The sequence below is a fragment of the Drosophila subpulchrella genome, chromosome X, assembly GCF_014743375.2.
Source record: "Drosophila subpulchrella strain 33 F10 #4 breed RU33 chromosome X, RU_Dsub_v1.1 Primary Assembly, whole genome shotgun sequence".
In the NCBI taxonomy this organism is placed as follows: domain Eukaryota; kingdom Metazoa; phylum Arthropoda; class Insecta; order Diptera; family Drosophilidae; genus Drosophila; species Drosophila subpulchrella.
The window spans coordinates 17,838,153-17,855,938 of NC_050613.1; the positions used below are offsets into that span (position 1 = coordinate 17,838,153).

Sequence of the window (17,786 nt, forward strand, 5' to 3'; positions counted from 1 at the left end):
TTAAAGCCAAAACGAGTTCTCGAAACAAATTGCATTAATGGCAAGAGAAAATACATGCACAATATATTTATGAATAAAAGTGGAAAATTTATGAGGGCAATCGCAAAATGGAATATCTCACAAAAGTCTGACTTCGCAGTCGTTTACCACTCTCCGTTCTCCGTTCTCCATTCTACATTGTAATTGGCGAAAACTCACTCACATACTTTGCCAATCCTTGAGCACGCCAAATATTGTTGTGCATAAATTTGATTGCATTTTGATTTCAGTCAGATTCGCTCAAGTCCTCATCTTTTATCCCCATTCCCATTCCAAAACCCCCCTCCATCCCAAATGCGAAGCAATTTATGGTGCTCCAAAAATGATTTCCGCTCTGCTCAGTGCTTCAAAAATCGTAAAGGGGGGTTTTCTGGGGATGGGTACTTGTACTGGATGATCTGAGGCCATTATTGTGTGCTACAATATATACATTCTGATACCAATTCAGATACAGATACAGATACAGATACAAATTCAGATTCACTTCGACTGCAGCAGCTGCCACAATTCCGCGTTTCTGCTGTTTTCCAGGCCCCAAATGAAGAGTGACCCCACCACTTCGGAAAATCCCAGCCCATTTCGACCCTGGCCAGCAGCACGGCATAAAAACAGTTGCCGGTTACAGCCATTTCAAATATGCCTCTGGCTTTTTTGGCATCCATGAAATCCTCCCTTCCGAACCCCTTCCCAACCCCTTCCGAACCCCTTCCGCCCTCTTTTGTGTGCCAAAAAGGGGGCGTGGCCTCTGGCAGGCGAACGGCAGGAAGCGAAAATCCAACAGCAAAAATGAGCAAAATTATGAGTGCAGAATTTTCTAATTTAATGTGATTATTATTTGCACTATCTTGCCGGGGCTTGCAGGGCTCAATTTATTTAGCGAGCATTTCTGGCCAACATCACGGAAGTGTCATTAGTCAGGTTTCTGTGCCATCGGGGGTGCGCTGGGGAAAATCGAGGGACTGGGACCGAAACTGGGATTTCAGGTATCCATACTGACGGCAAAATATTTGCCTTTAAATTTGAAATCAAATTAAATTGAAGGCAAGCCCGCAAAAATTAATCCAATTTTAAAAGCATTAGTTTTTAGAGGGAAGTGATGTATGCTTTTGAGTTAGAGGACTTTGGTTTATTTACTTTGTACCCTTGACTAGTAATAATATTGAATTACACAATTAGTCAGAGGAAAATTCAAGTAAAATGTAATAAAGGGAAATAGGTCAAAATGTGATGAAAATATTCTAGTAAATAAATATTCTTCCATTTTAAATGTAGAAGCAATAAAATGCTGAAATTTGCCAAGCTTTTTTATACTAGGTATACATATATAAGTGAAATAACAAAGGTAAAGGTCTAACAAATTGGAAGTTCCTGGCTAATCAGTAGTATATTTCAATTTAGAGCCATACATTTTTGTCTTACAAAGGACAGATACCAATAAAGTGTCAGTATAAAAATCTAGGAAATGTGTAAGAAGGAATATTTATAGCGAAAATATTCTTTGTAAATGGCAATCATCAAATGTATTCCTCTGTGAGGCTTCAGGATTGTTAATCACGAGAATTCCGGGAAATCTTAAGACAGCTTTTTCCCCCGTTTCCGTGAGGAAGACTGCCGGAATGACTTCTGAGCTGGCTGTTTTGTGTGCTTTGACTGCTTTGTATTTTGTGGGCGGGGAAATTCCACCCAGCGGGCGGAAGGTCGAGGGGCGCCACCCCCTTTGTTGGTGCCCCAGGTGGGGGCACTGATTGGCACTTCATTTCGGCTGCAGTCGGACTCCCAGCTCCGTTGCCAGGTAGTCCCAATCAGCAACCACTCACGTGCAGCAACAATGGCAACAATAAACTAAGCAAACAACTCGGCAAACAGCCGGGGAGCGGGGGGAAAAAACTGAGGAAAAACGGCGGGAAAAGCGGTGGGAAATCCGGGGAAATGGTTCTCAGGGTGAGAGTGAAAAAGGAACAGCTCCTTACATATTCAAAAGCAAGGACATCTCATAATTTGCACTCGTTTCTATCGCCCAGCGCGGTGCAATATAAACCAACTAAAAAGTTTCACGCAGCGCAAACTTTAAGCTTCCCAGGCCCCCCCTGAAAATAGCACCCCCCAAACCCCTGGATTCCCCACTAAATAAAGAAAAAAAAAAGCAGTGGGGGGGGGGTTTAACAAAGTGTCGCCGGAGCAAGGAAAAACAACCAGCGAGGAAAGCGTCGTGGAAAAAACTTGTCAGCGCGGCTTTGGGGACACATGAAGCACATGCCGCAGTCCCGATTCGACTAAAGAATTCCCCCAAAACCCCCCTTAAAAAACCCTAACCACCTCCCATGCCTTCCAGCCAATCATCAGAAGGGCGGGATTCCCAAAAACCTCCTAATGTCCCTGTTGTCCGTGATATGTGTGCCACCAAAAAACAAGAGGGTAAGGTGAAATTCGAAAGTGGAATCAAGAAATACACTTTTTGGCCAGGTTTTGAACTAATTAAGATATGTTATCAAAAATGTATACCTCAAATAAAATAAATAATTTCCAAGTCGTAGACATTTTTAAAGGAATATATATATATAGGTTTATATTATATATTAAAAATATATTTTATCTTTGAGTCGTGTTAACAAAGACTATAAATTATTAGAAAAGTCTTTTTAATTAATATAAAAAAATTTTTTTAATGTATCAATATTGTGTAAAATCTGTAAATCTATAAGAAACAATATTTTTTAAGTAAATAGCTTACAAATCCCCCCAAATAAATTTATAAAAAATATTGATTACCTATTTTTTTAGTAAAAATTAGTTTTGATTTATATATAAATGGATTACTTTAATAAGGCGTATCTGTCGGATACATATTTTTAGTTTCAAAATAACTTAGCTAGCTAAACGTATACCTCTGCGATTTTTAAGAAAGGGTATTCGAGAAGACAAACCAGAGCCAAAGTCTTTTTTTGCCACAACAAAAAGCCCGGCTGCGGACGGAAAATGCGGGGCACAAATCCAGTGCAGGAAAAAAGTGGAAGAGCTATGCTTCTCATCCCGCCTTAGTTTCCCTTGTAATGCGATTTTCATTTCTTTATTCGCCGCTGTTATTGGCATTTTCTTCTCGCTGTTTTCCTGCCCCCTTCCCCTCCCACTTTTCATTCTTTTCAAAACGGGGTGGGAATCAGCGGGGAGTTCTCCAACTCGGTCGCGAAGTTAAAAACTTTCCAAGAGTTCGAGTTGGCAAACAAACCTACAAATTTTCTCGACTCATATTCAATCGGCTATCAATTGAAGTAGCTGAAAAATATCCTAAGTGCGCTTTAAAAATATTTTTTGATTTAAGGCTTGCAGGCTTATTAGATATTGTCTTAGAACAGTCGGATAAAAAACATATATTTTATTTATATCCAAAGTTTATTTGTCAAAAACTGTTTGAATAAACTGTTTTAAAAAATTATTATCAAAGTTCTATAAAAAGAACCTTCCTATTTCCCTATAGATTCCAAAGAATGCGCTTTGAACTGCTTATTATTTATGTATTGAGTGATTTACCTAACCCATCATATAAGTGATATTTTTACCAGACTTCATAGGATGTACCAAGACATTAATGCAGTAAAAAGCCGTCAAGAACTTGGTGATAAACCCCAATATCAGTAACTCCTGGCTCAGCGTTCAGCTCAAGTTTATTTGACTTTGGCAATTGAAACCTTCTCGGTTTTTTGTTGCTTCTGCTCTTTTTGGGTTTCATTTTTTTTTGGCTTGTTGGTCGGGCGCCGCAACTGATGTTGGGAAATTCGCTACAACTGGCGCGGGGAAAAAAGGCAAACCAATTTGCAGCCACGACTCCCAATTTGCAGCCACCCCAGCCACAAGGCACCCCTTTTCCAACCCATTTTCCCCCCCTCAGGATCACCACTAGCTGTGTCTGGGTTTTCCCGGCTGCATGTTTATTTATTTTCACTCTGGCTCGCATCGCTTTGTTTTATGCATGTCGCGCATCCAGCCCCGCAAAAAATAACGATGGCGGACGGAAGCAGGGGCTGTGCAAAAAGCCACTTCCGGCACTTACAACGACACCTACGCATGGCTGCCCCCTCCGAAGGCTTTTCGCCGCCCGCTTTTTCCCGCCACAGCCCACTTTTTCTGCGCACCCTTCATTTACTTCGAGCACTGCGAGAAATCGGGGTGGAATTTGGAATTGGGGTCAATGAAGTACTGGTAAATACTTATTTTTACCTGAAAATATAGATTTTTTCATACCTTTTTGGCACGGAAATGGTAAAATTCCCTTACTTCTTGGAAAATTTATATTGGAAAATTGGTGTTTTCTTTTGGGAATTTATTTGGCTGGCCCTTTGATATTTTAAACTAAGTACGACTTTATTTACAATCTTATAAAAAAGTAAATAAATTGTATTTTGAATTTTACAATCTTAAATTTATTGATGCTTTATATTGGCTTAATTATTTGCCTGTCATCATAAGAATTATAAGAACTAAGTATAATTTTATTTACAATTTCACAAAAAAGATTAAATAATATATTTTGAGTTATAAAATGTTCTATGTTTATTATAAGCTATATTTCTTAGCCCAACTAATTTTTTTTTAATTTAAGAAACCAAGTTCAAAATTTAAGAATACGTTTCTCAAATTTATCTGCATACTTTTTTCGAGTGCTCGGTTTCGGCATTTCAGCTGCTGCGGTGGCTGTCTCTTGTCACCGCAGCAACAAAACTACGGAGTCAAGTTGAAAGTTCAGCACGCCCACTCCCTACCACCGCCCACCGCCCATCGCCCACCTCCGCCCATCGCCCATTTAAGCTAAAAAGTAAACCAATTGTTAGTTTTAATGGAATTTATTGGGTAAATATTTGCTAAGCACAAGAAATTGCTTGTGAACATTTGTCGTCGTTTGGTTGATTTAAGATTAAAAGTTTTTAAGGACAGTGGGCAAGTGGGTTGGGGGTGGGTTTTTGGGGTTGGTCAATCCCCATGAGGAGGATGCCAATCAAACCCAGTGCCCCAATGACATTATTGCTTTTAATTTATTTTGAATTTCTTGCTGCTCTTTCCCTGCCATTCTGACCTCCTGAAAGGCCCCATAACCATCCTCAAATCCAGCCCGAAATCCCCCATAACCATCCCGTACTTCCAACATCATCCAGTGTTCTTTTCTCTCCTTTTTCCTGTTGTCGGCTCTGTTAAAAGTTTTTATTACTGTTTGTTAGTTGACGACGTCGCTTTTAGTTAGTAAATGTCTTTCACTGGATGGTGTGTCTGTGTATGAGAGGGGGGGGGGGGGGATTGCTTTTTATGATTTATGCTCGACCAAGTTTTAAGACAGCTCCGCCAGCAGCATGACAAAGCTTTTGTTATGCATCTTTTAATTTGGTCAATAAATGTCGTCCCAGGGACCGACTTCCTTCGAGGGGAAAGGGGGGCTGGGTTTGATTAGGCCATGGGTTTATGGGTCGGGATAAATGCCGTTAGGGCCAATTTGCTCGAACACGTTCACTCATTAGTTTGCCGCCCCCTGCCCTTCGCTCGGTTTGCCTTTAAAGCGATAGAGAACGAGAGATTGGCCTTGTCAAACAATGGCCTTGAGGGACCCGGGGTCGTCCCTTGGTGGGTGGTTATGAGGTCACCAAGTTCCTTCTTTGACAGGAGGTTGGCCCTTTTCCGGGAAGGGGTCCCAAAATCAAACAAGCCTCAAAATGAGATGTGAGAAAAAGAATTACCACGTAATTAAATTGGTTAACAAGGAGGCCGCACATTTGACTCAAAATATCACAAAATTTCTTAAGGTAATCCAAAGTTTTGGTATTTTAAATAAGTTATAATACAAATAATAAGGATTATAAAGAGGAACTATACATTTAAGTTTTTTATTAACCATATTACTCTTTAAAATGACTAACCTTAGTGGTACATTGCTACCTTTTATTGCATTAGTCTATAATAATAAGTAATCGGTTGAAGATTCTCAAGCTATTCTAAAGTAGTAGTATCTTTAATAAGTTATATAATAATATTCATAATAATGCCAATCGAATAAATAATGCCACAAACTAATACCTAAATATACCAAAATAAAAACACAAGCCTTACGAGCAGATTGCTTCTATAGCTGCATCACAGTTTCTACACCACCTTGTCATAGCTAGTAATTTCTAATAACACCTTAAATAGACAGAACTCAACTGTTGACCATGTTCTCAGCGGGGTATCTGTAAATACCTAAGCGAGTCGTACCCCCCATTGTTCACCGATGAGTTCAGCAGCCACCATGTAATGCCCTACCCCCCCACAAAGCAATTGGCCGCGGTGCTCATGTGCCTCTGGCACTTTGCTCAGCCTGTTGTTCAATTATTTTACAATCAACTTCTCTGAAAACATCAATAGGTATCGCCCAGGGGGATCAACACAGCATGAACGTGCCCCAGTCCCTGTCCCTTTTCAGTTGACAATCTTATTGTTGCTGACAGAGCTGCACGGGGGCACTGAGAGAAATAATTTGGATATTAAAATTGGTTAAAAAACATTTTAATAAGGTAAAAAAAAAAGTTTTATGAATTAAAAATTATTTGATCATTATATGATAATGATATAATGAATAATAAATACATTTAAGATCAGAAAAGTATTTTTTAAAACTCCATATATTATGTTATCATAGTTTTTTTGATTTTGGACCCCTTCTCCACCCATGTGATCAATATCTTGAACATAAACATTTAATTTGTGGTACAGGATTAATCAAAAAACTAAAATCTATCTATAAGGCTGTGTTCCAAAAAGTTATATTCAGTTATAGTCCAAATTGGAGAAGAACTATTTGTAGGTCTTAATGAGAACTTCTTCAGTATTTTTCTTATGATTCTAATAACCAGCAACTACTATTTTTCCCCGTGTACTCTGTCGTCGGCCTGAGCTTCTCCCGTAGAGCTCCTTCTAGGGGCGCACCTTTTGTTCGGCCTCTGACGACGATGCTGATTATATCGAGTCCCTGCCATGCCCCCCTACGCCCACTACGCCCCCTCAAGGTCGCATTTGTTCCACTTATTCCACTTGAACGCTTCGTTAAGAGCAAACTTTCGCTCTAATGTTGTTCAGAGCCCTTCTTTGTTGTCGCCGCTGCGTCGAACTGCTCGGGATGGCGGCTCACGGCGGAATGTTGCTCGGCAAAACTTCTGCGCGGCAATTGTCGAGGACAGCAGGACACGGCGACAACGGGACATCAGGACGACGGGAAAACAGGACATCTGGAGGTGGGGGGGGATCCGGTGCAAGGACGCGGACATGGACACGAACACGTTCCACGTGAAGCCTATCAAGTGTAAGTACAACCAGACAGAGGCTACACGGGCCCGAAAACTTATCTCATTCCAAATTAATCTGGCGGAAGGGAAATCGGGAAGATTTATAAACCCCAAAGCCAAGAGCACTTGAAAATAAATCATTTTATATGGCTAAATAACATTTTAAAAATCAGTTGGCTTATCAAATGGTTAATTCAAGTGCAATAAAAAAATTCCAGGGTTCGAAAGTAATCATTATTATCATTATAATCATTTCATTTTCCAATTTGATGAATATAAATATAATTTTCATTTCGTTTTAGTTTGACTAAGTTTAAAACCTTTAATATATAGCAAAATCTAGTAGCCTAAAAAAATGTATTTATATACATCTTTATAAAAATTGCAGTTAATATTGTAATGATATGAACATATTATAATGGTTTCCTAAATATTTTAATATAACAAAAAAGAGTTTTTATGGTATAACTGATATTTTATATATGTAACTTTTGTATATGCAACTACAGTCTTGATCTGATATGAATTTAATTTAAACACCCTAAGTTTGATTTAAATATTTTAAGGCACAAAATGAAATAAGACAGTGGGTCTAATCCTCTTCAGTTTTAACCAATTTGGGTTAATTTAATTTGCAGCCCTGGCAGTTTCTTGGGGATTATACCTGTGCCGCCTGTGCTGGGCGTTTTTTCTCCAGGTACAAGTGGGTGTGGATTTGGCGGCAAGGTGAGATGGGGCTGGATGGATGCTGGGACTCCCATAGAATGACAACGAGTCGAGAAGCAGCGACCTTGCGATGAGTGGGTCGGCGTACGTGTTTCGCTTAACGCGCGTCGAAGGAGCCAGGAAGGGCCATCTCCCATCTCCCATTTACCATCTCCAACTCCCATTACCCAGCCAGTTCCAGAGACCAATTCCCAAGGACCCAGTCCGGCGAATCCCAATCCCCCTGCGCCTGGCCAAGATTAGCTGGCGATCCTGGGAAACCCAAACTGCGGAGCCACATCGACAAAGTTTGCACAAAAACGATGTCTGAACTGACAGCTAAGTTGCCGCTGGCTACAGGCGGAAATCACCTGCAAGGACTCGCCTTGGTCCTTTTTAGAAACCCCCCCCCTCTAACTCTATGCAGCAAATACCCCCCACGCTGTGCTCAACTTTTATGACAGTTTTCCCCCTTCTCTTCCCGCGAATTTCCTTTATTTTTCCCATTTTTCCTGTGGCACATCCTTGCGGTTGTTTCGGTTTTTAGTTTCCAGCGCACTGCGGCCGCATTTCCATTTCTTTTTTTTCTCCGTGTAAATGTTTTACGACAACATTGCCTTTGACTTGGCCAAGTTAAAAAAGGGAACAAGTGTATGTGTGTGTGAGGAGCGAGTGCCGCTGACAAGCTCGTCGTGTAATTTATGATTTATGCCATTCGGACTGACATTATAATAGCGACCCTCGCCCCTTTTTCCCCAACTTTCAGTTGTCGAGTGCAGTCGCTGTTCAAATTCCACTTCGCTTCGTTTGACTTTCGCTTTTTGAATGCGAATTAAGCAATTAAGTGTCGGGATTCTCAGAAAATAACAGTTCAATTCACCATTAAATTGTGACCTTTGAACTAAGCCATCAAAATATGTCAGTAGTTAAATGAATAAGAAAGGTATCATACAATAGATCAGAATATTTATAATCAATGTGGTCTGAATAGTTATGGATATTTTATACCGGTTGTTGACTTAAGATCTTCAAGTTTTATTTTTTAACAGGTTAGCATACCATTTTTTATCTTTATTTATATTTATTTCTATTATATTCTCAAATATATTTATAAAAGAGTATATTGTCTCAAAAGGGCTTGCTATATAAGTTCTTTTATAAAGCCAATCCTTGGTTCATACTTTATGAAAAGTTTTTCAGCTAGACTTGGACCTCCTTCACTTGTTTATGCAAAATCACATGGCAATTCGTTACGCTTCCATTTGTTTGTTCAATTCATTGTGTTTTTCATTTCGGACTTCCGCTCGCTTTCATCCCCACTAATGAAGCAGAAGTTTTGCTTCCAAGTTCACGTTTGAAAACTCCTCAAGTGTAAGTAAATTAGAAAAGGGTAAAAACTAGCCACTTTCCCGGGGAAAAGGGGCATTTTCGATTGATGGCGTTGAAGGTCGCCGGAGAAAAGAGAGTTTTCCGGAGCTTCGAGTTCGGTTTGGGCCATTGTTTGTTTTTCGGGGGCTTATGCCTTGGTTTCCGGCTGCCATTGTGGCCCTGTTTACCGACATTTTTCCCTGTCCATCTCAGTTTTATAAAGCAATAAATAAGATGCACGAGCGCTGTCGAGGAAAGTGGGAAAACGTGGGGAAAATGCGGGGAAAGCCTGATTGGCAAGATGGTATGAGATGTGTTTAAGGATGATTGATTGGGCACCTCAACTTGACATCGATAAATGCCCGATAGGTGGCGTATCCCCATAAAAAAAATCCATAATGTCCTAAGAAAATAAATTATAAATGTTAAGGTAATAAAAAAAATATACCTGTTGATCCACAAGTATCAAAATATTATTAGGTTATACACTCCTAATAAAAATAAATAAAAAGGAAGCCTGAACATTGTTGAAATATATCCCCAACTCTTAGTTTTTCAGTATTTATTCAGTATTTATTAATTATTGTATTTTGTTTATAATAACTCATATAAAACTTTGTGTTTTGCCAAGCTGGTTAGAAATCTGAGTAAATATCTAATGCATTTGTGGAAAACCCCGTGGCCATGGATTGATTTCATTTGATACCCACCATTCGCTTCAATTTGCAATCAAATACAATTTATTTTTCCTGCTGCAATTTGGTTTATTGACTCAACCAGCAGAACTGAATGGGAATACACCACATAACACACATTATTCGAGACCCTTATCTATTTGCACAGACCATATAGAAAGTAGTCATTTGGGGCACTTTCGCCATCCTCGAATCGGTTATTCCGTTGACCCTCGATCCATTTCCACTTTCGAATATCCTGCCAGGCTATTTTGATTCGAAGCCAAGTATGCTAATAAAAAGTAAGCAAGACAAAGCTGAATAAAAAGGGGCTGCACATGTTGTGCTGAAAGCTGAAAGCCAATAAATATGCAAAGATATCGGAATAGCCCTCCGAAGGGGGCGTGGCACTCTTACCTGTGCCGATATAGCTCATACATATCCCATATGGCTACGCATTTTTCGATGTACATATATAGTATTTGTATTTGTATTTGCTTTAAATCACTCATACGCAACGTTTTGCATTTTGAATAATTTATCATTCTGTTGGAAAAACGCTTTTCCATTGCCGGCATTGCTGCCAGCTGGCTGAGGAGATGGAAATTCATATATATATGTATGTATCTGGCAGCTGAGCGATTGCAAGTCGCATGAATTTTTCATGTAGACACGCAAAATATTACTCATACGACCCATCGGTCACACAAATTGTCTCTGCCGAACGGCCCATAAGAAATGGCGGGAAAAGTGTAGGAAAATAAATATGAAAATTGCCAGGGAAATTAGCATAAGAAGGCCATCAATGGCCGCATTGCTCAGAGGGTTCTGGCAGAATTTATGGTTAACCAGGATTGCCAGGTTGGTTTGATTTGCCGCGACTGTGCCGCTAATGACACTCGCAGGACACGTTCCAGGATGCGCCGGCAACAGCTTTTCATAAACCGCAAGTGTCCGATGATCCTAACGAGCTAAACGCTGGCTGGGTCCTTTGGAGGGGGTCTCTCAGGTGGATGGAGTGAAAGTCCTTTCCGGCAGGTGCTTCGAAACCCCTTTGCCACCCTCGATTTCCTTGTTTTCCGGCTTCAATTGCCGGTGGCGTCGAAAATTCGTAAGCGAAATTGAATAAAATTGCCTGGGCAACAACAACGGGAGTATGAAATAATAATAAGCAGGCAGTACTGCCCCTTTTCCTTTTTTTTTTGGGGGGCACGTAACGCAATTTCGCTTATTTTTTAGTATTTTATTTTGGCTGCGGGGCAGGGAAATTGTATTTAAATGCCGTGTGACCTTTGACCTGCCACATTAGCGGGGTGCAAAGGGTGCCGGAGATAGATATAAGGTGAAGCAATCACCGGGCACGTAAATCAAAAACCATTGACGAAGATAAACGATGGCAGTGGGTATACAGAGCATATCTGCATACATATGTCACCTGGCAACCCTGGAGAACCCTACTCACACCACCCTCTAATTGCCGAGCCATTTATTATGTATTACCGGGTTTATTGTTTGCTGCTGCTTTGCCGGAAAAATACATCAAGAAAATGGGATATTTATTGGGTATTTGCATATTCATTAGAGGTGAATTGAGGGGAAATATTGTCTGTGTCCCACTGTAAAAATAATTTAATCCGCCTATGGGCTTACAGATATAACTGGACATATATTTTTTATTCATTACAACTTTTTATATTCATTATTTATGGCTAAATGGTTGTCTGTTGAAAGTTTTGTATCAGGAAATAATTTTTCTTTTTTATTCTGCTCTCTCAGGGTTTGGATAGTGTGACCAGAGCAGATAAATATATTCAGCCCTGGTAATATAACAGTATATTACATATAGAGATGGTATATTACAACTCTTGTAACTATATAAACCGGCCAGTTACAGTTTGAAGGTCTGATCTTTATATTTTCAACTAATTAATATGATTTCTCTATGTGTAAAACCTGACTTGGGAAAGGGTAAGCACACTTCAGATCATTAGCTGTTTTTTCTTGTGTGTTCCCACCCCTCCCCAGAAAAAAGTGAAGAAGAAAAGCCGCCTGCATGGCCAAATAGACATTTTCCAAGACACTTTCACCGCGTTGCCCCTGCCAGCTAAGTAAATGCTGGAAAATTGACAGCTGACACACAGACAATCGTTGTTGCCGCCTGCGTTTTTCCGGCTGCCATGACAGTCGCTCAGCTTTTCGACTTTCCACATCTCCACATTTTCCCCGTTCCCCCGACTTTCAGTTTCGGTTTCGCTATCGTTCGCATGGATTTTATGTCATCGCGACCCGTGAAGCGCATAGCGAAAAATATTAAACATTTCTTTGATTGATTTGCTTTCAGCCAACAGGGGGCCACGCCCACCGCCCCTAAAAAAAAAAAACAAAAAAGAGGGAAAAGAAGAAAAGCGATGACAACACACGAGAATGTGATTTTCCTTCAGTTATATAAATATATTTTGATTCCTGATTGAGGGGGCGGCGTCCCATGAGCTCCTCGTGGGCGTGGCCAAGTGGGCGTGGCAATCGATGTGTTTATAGCGTTTTTCCCTTCTCAAAGAAAGACTTCCACCCACAAACTTACGCCACCCTAGAAAAAGTGATTTTTTAATGAGTCCCCCCGACTTTTTTCGCAACTGGGTATTACAACTAATTTAATGAATGCACTACGAATTCCCTTTTTGGCACAAAGAGAAGGAGATTCTGATTTTTAACGGGGGGAGTGGTTGACATTCTTAAAGTTTTTCCTTTTTTTTGTCAGGGAAAGCCGAAAGTTTTTTATTTCTTCTCTCGATGCTGGATTCTTTTGCCCGTGGAGTTGCTTTTAGTCCTGTGCCGTTAAACTAACAAACAAACAGACAGACATACAAATAAGGCGGGCAAAAAGCGAATGGGCGTGGCACTCAGAGGCGGCGAAATAAAAGAAACGAACTGTAGAAACGCAATTTTTATTTCTGTGCGTGGAGGAAAAGGCTTTGACTTTCGCCAAAGCGAAAAAGTGCCAAAAAGAAAGAAAGTTTTTCACCGGAAAAACACAGGAAAAAATGATTACTTGATTTAATATTTATAAACAATTTTTTTAAACAAATAAGTTGTATAGTTCTCATGATGTTGAGTTGTATAACTTTCTTTGCCTGAGAAAAAATGGGTTACATTAGTGTTGGAAAAATTATAAAATACCTTTTAAAGTGTTTATAAAATCTGAAAAATACTTAAAAAATATATATGTAAGGCCAAGATTAAATACTTTTAATTGCACACCAATCGCTCTTAGGAAAATATTATTTTCAGAACTAACAACTAAAGGATTAGCTTCATAGAATTTTTTCCTGTGCCTCTCGAGTTGCCCAGTCAGATGATTTATTTTTTTCAGCTTTATTTTTTCGTATGAAAGCGAAACGAATACCCATCGAAATCGCAGTGGCGTCCAACTGAGATGAAAGGGGGGCACAGGTGATGGACCCACTGCGGTGTTCAGTCGCAAAACAAAAGACCAAAAATTGGATATTGAAGGAAAAAATGGAGGATGCCAGGACCCCCAGCGGAACGGCGGAAACGGAACGGAAAAAGGACGAAAGGGAGTCGAAACGCAGCGAAACCTCACACGCTAAATTGCATTTTCAATTGTTTCGGTGCCAAAGGGCTGGACTCAGGGGACGGGGGGTCCTTCAGGCAGATGGGTTTGGTTACAACTGCCAGTGACAATTTACTTGTAAAATCAACCGCAACAATTTCAATTGCAGTTGCCCAGAAATCGACGGGGGGTCGCTTTTTGACCATCCCTCCCCAAAAGGACCCCCCTTTACAGTGGTTTCTTTGAGCAGAATTTATCTCTCAGATAACTGAACCAATAAAAATCTGTAACAAATACGGAAATACATCGGTAAGAGATCACAGAAAAAAAAACTTTTAAAATAAATTTTTTATTAAGTAGTTATAGAATAAAATAAAATAATAACCAAACATATATAAATTACAATACCTATTTTAAAGTTAAGGTGTTTAAAAGTATGCAATGAATAATGGATTCAATATGTTGTTGCATACTTTTGGACACTGAGAAAAACATTTCAGTTTGGTAAACCTAACAATATTTGTTTAATTTAGCCCCAAATAAATTTCTCTGGCAATTTAATATCATAAAGTTGTACTTGAGTCAGTATGTCAAGTACTTTTCTTGGGAAAACAATCATTTAAAGTACCCTTGCCGTGCGGATTTCACTTGAAAATCCATCCAAAGACAAAATCAATATTTTTGGAGTGCCCGAAAGTCTTGTGGCTCTTCACCACTGTACCTGGAGTCCGACTCCTCAGTCATCATGGTCACGTTGTCGTTGTTCCTACTGTGGCTGCGGTCATTGCCCAGGGCATTGGCAATTAAATTCACCCACACATGCACAGTGCGCACACACACACCCTCACAATTACACACTAATGAAGTACATCCATTGAGAATTTGGGGCACCCGCTCCCTCACCGATCCCCCGAAAATCCACCCCCAATCCGCAGCCATTGGCATTCTGCGGTGTCGAAGGAGCCTTGACTTGCGGTCGTCGCCTCTCGAAGACCGCAAATGACATGTTCCTTCAGTCAGCACCACCACCACCCACTGAGAAATCACCCAAGCAACCCCCTAACCCACTAGGCAACACCCCCATCAAAAACCACCCAGGCAAAGTTAAGTGGGGCGGCTTTGTTAATAAACACTCTGCCGCCACCAAATCGCGTTTGCTAATGAATTGCAAAGGGAAATTTTAATGTCGCCCAGACATTCCGCATTCCGAATCTCCTAGGAATTGGCCTGGCACAAAGGATTTGTTGGAAATGTGGAACTGTCTTATTTATAAGGACTCAGCTCGAGTTGTTAATTAGCTCGAGTCATGTCTTCAAATTATTTTTGAAAAATCTTAGAAATAATTGTATTAGCACAGAAATCAATTTTAAGTGTCTAAAAGTATGCAGCGAATACTGGATAGTCGACTTTATGAGTTAGATAACTATTGTTGCATACTTTTAGACAGCTAAATTTAAAAATTTACAAGCTGTGGTGATTTTTGTGAAACCTAGATAGATGCTTAAACTCTTTTTATTTTTTTAAAGTTTGGTAGAAAGCATCGATTGGATTGAGTATAAAAAATTACTTCAATTAGATTTAAATATGTTTCGAGCAAGTGAATAAATAATCTTGAAGCCATACGATTTCTTGCCTTCTCAGACATGAAATTGAATTGGGAGCATACTTTATGGCGCCACTCATTGTTTAGCATAAAAAAGTCGCTTGAAAATTGTTAAATCGAATGGAAAATGGCTGCCATTAAGGGACATGTGCAAGATGCAATAAGGAGCCGACTCCCAGACCCTGAAAATGGAACTCGTTCACTCGGCGGCCGATATAATTCATGGACTAACATCCTCTGAGTAATTAGGCGTCTGGGAGGAAATCATCTGATATCTGAGGAATGGGGCTGGTGGTAGGGGCTGCCTGGCGTTATAAATGACCAGCTGCTCGGCCTGTGATTAATTACACAGTATTTAGCCAGCTCATCAGCTTCGATGACCAACGCACTTCGCACTCGGTAAATCGAAAATGGACCATGCGGCAAATGCATATATCACGTTGGGAATTCGCCCGGTAATATGCTACATATATGAATATTTCGGTACGGAAAACAACAAGTCTCGGATGAATTCTGGATTTATGCCAGTCAGGTAGCAGTTACCAAGTAGTTGTGGGAGTAAATAAAGCCAAGTAATGGGCGAGCTAATTGGATCTAATGCAGGAGTAATCGGTTCGAGGAGTTTAACCATCTGATGAAAGGAATTTAACTAATTGGTGGGGGTGGAACTAGAAACAAATATGGTAAGCGATAAGTTAAGTAGCCTGATGAATTTTGATCAATTGAACTATCTTAACTCAACCCTTTTAAGGAAAGTGATAGAAACTTAGAGGAAAAGCGATCTTCAGCGCAACATAAATTGTTATGAATTCATATACAGAAAAGTAAGGTGTTATGTGACCACAGCTAAACTTAACGTAAGGGAAACCTAAACTAATGTCTTGAAAATGTAAAAACTTAAAGCCACCTATAAAGTTTTAATCAAATAATTTTCAAGGCTCTCTGCCACCAATCTTCAAGGCATTTTAGTTTGCTTTCAGTTGAAAACTTTTCACCATCACAAATGGAGGAAAATCGGAAACAAGATCTGACAGCAGCCGTATGACTTTTAATATACACCCACTGAATATAATTCTCCCATGGGTAGTTGGTAATCGGATAGTTCTGGTCGACAAATAACAATTAAGCAGCGGAAATGGCTGAGGAATAATTGATACCGAGAAGGCAGCGTACCTAATTGCGGCTTGTTTGCGTGGCACTGGTAATTAGGTGGACGCGTCCACAGCGAAAAACCCCACTCAGAGCTACTTTTCCGAACAGTACCCCCTTATCCGGGCATCTGCGAGGCATTCATTCATTCACTTTGTCAAACTGAAATTAAAACGGGAAGCGAGCGGCGAAAACTTTTTTTTCGGGCTTTTAGGGGAGGACTCGAACTCGGTGCCCCGAAAACTAGGACTTGCAGGACTCCAGCGCCACTCACCTAATAAGCCAGCAAAGCGTAAAAATTTGAAAAGTTTTATGGCCGCTCGCGACACTTGAGGAAACTTGCTAAAAGGCGACGCTATGTTCGTCGTCCACGATTCGCTATTCGCTATTCACGATTCACGATTCACGATTCAGGATTCACGATTCACGACTCACGTCACTCATACGCAGCGTGGTGCGGACCGAACTAAACTAGAAATGAACTGCGACTGGTAACCAACCAAACTGGAACTGAAACTGAAACTGAGCGGAGTGAAACATTTGCAACGGCTTTGTTTTGGCATTGTTCTCGGATTTCGCTCGCCGGCTGCCAGAGTTGAAAGTTCAAAGTTGAAAGTTTAATTTGCTAATTGTTTAACAGCTGCAACAGCAATGCAACACAGCAGCGCAACGGCCAAATGCAACTGCATTTTCCAGCTGCATTTTCATAATGAAAAGCGGGGCTGGCTTACAACTTTTCACTCAGAACACCCCCCTCGATCCCCGCGGCCGAGGCCAAAATCCAAACCGAAAACGACAGGCGACAGCTGCCTTCAGCCACGCCTCCTTGAGGGGGCGGCGGTAGGCGGTGGGGCGGCAGGGGGCGTGGCATGCTGCAGCTGCACTCGCCGCCCTGTCAAGCGTAACGCCTTTTGACAAGTTTGCGCTGCGAAACTTTTACTTTTTGCTGCCCCCTGTTTTTCATACTCATTTCTTTTTGGTCAAGTACTTAAAAATTATTATGCACAGCCTCCACTTGCATCCGCATCCCGCATCCTGCGAGCCATTTCAGTGCGTACTCACCGTGCGATTGCCCAGATTCTTGACGCGGCAGGTCAGCTTCACCGTCTTGCCGACGAGTCCTGTGATGTTGGTTCCGATGGTCGTGTCGAAGGTGGGTCCTCCGGTCCCCGGAGTGGGCAGGTCCTGCAGGAAGTCGGTGAAGAAGCGCTTCGAGGCGCCGTCCACACAGCCTGCAAATGATGGGGGAACCACATTAAGTTGGGCTTTGAGTATGGCAAAACTGACAGGGGAAAACCAACCCTTGCAGAGGTTTATATGGCAAAAAATAATACATTTTCCGCCTTATAAATCATATTATAGCAGAAAATAATACA

The 17,786-nt window shown here is 40.7% G+C and overlaps 1 protein-coding gene across 1 annotated transcript in view; it reads right to left on the reverse strand.

Annotated features, from left to right (window-relative positions):
• LOC119557261 (zwei Ig domain protein zig-8) overlaps nt 1–17,786 on the reverse strand; it is a 152,602-nt gene that overhangs the window by 24,642 nt on the left and 110,174 nt on the right. The window contains exon 5 of the mRNA XM_037869946.1: nt 17,473–17,642. Within this exon, the coding sequence (XP_037725874.1) occupies nt 17,473–17,642 (170 nt within the window). The remainder of the gene's footprint in view (nt 1–17,472; nt 17,643–17,786) is intronic.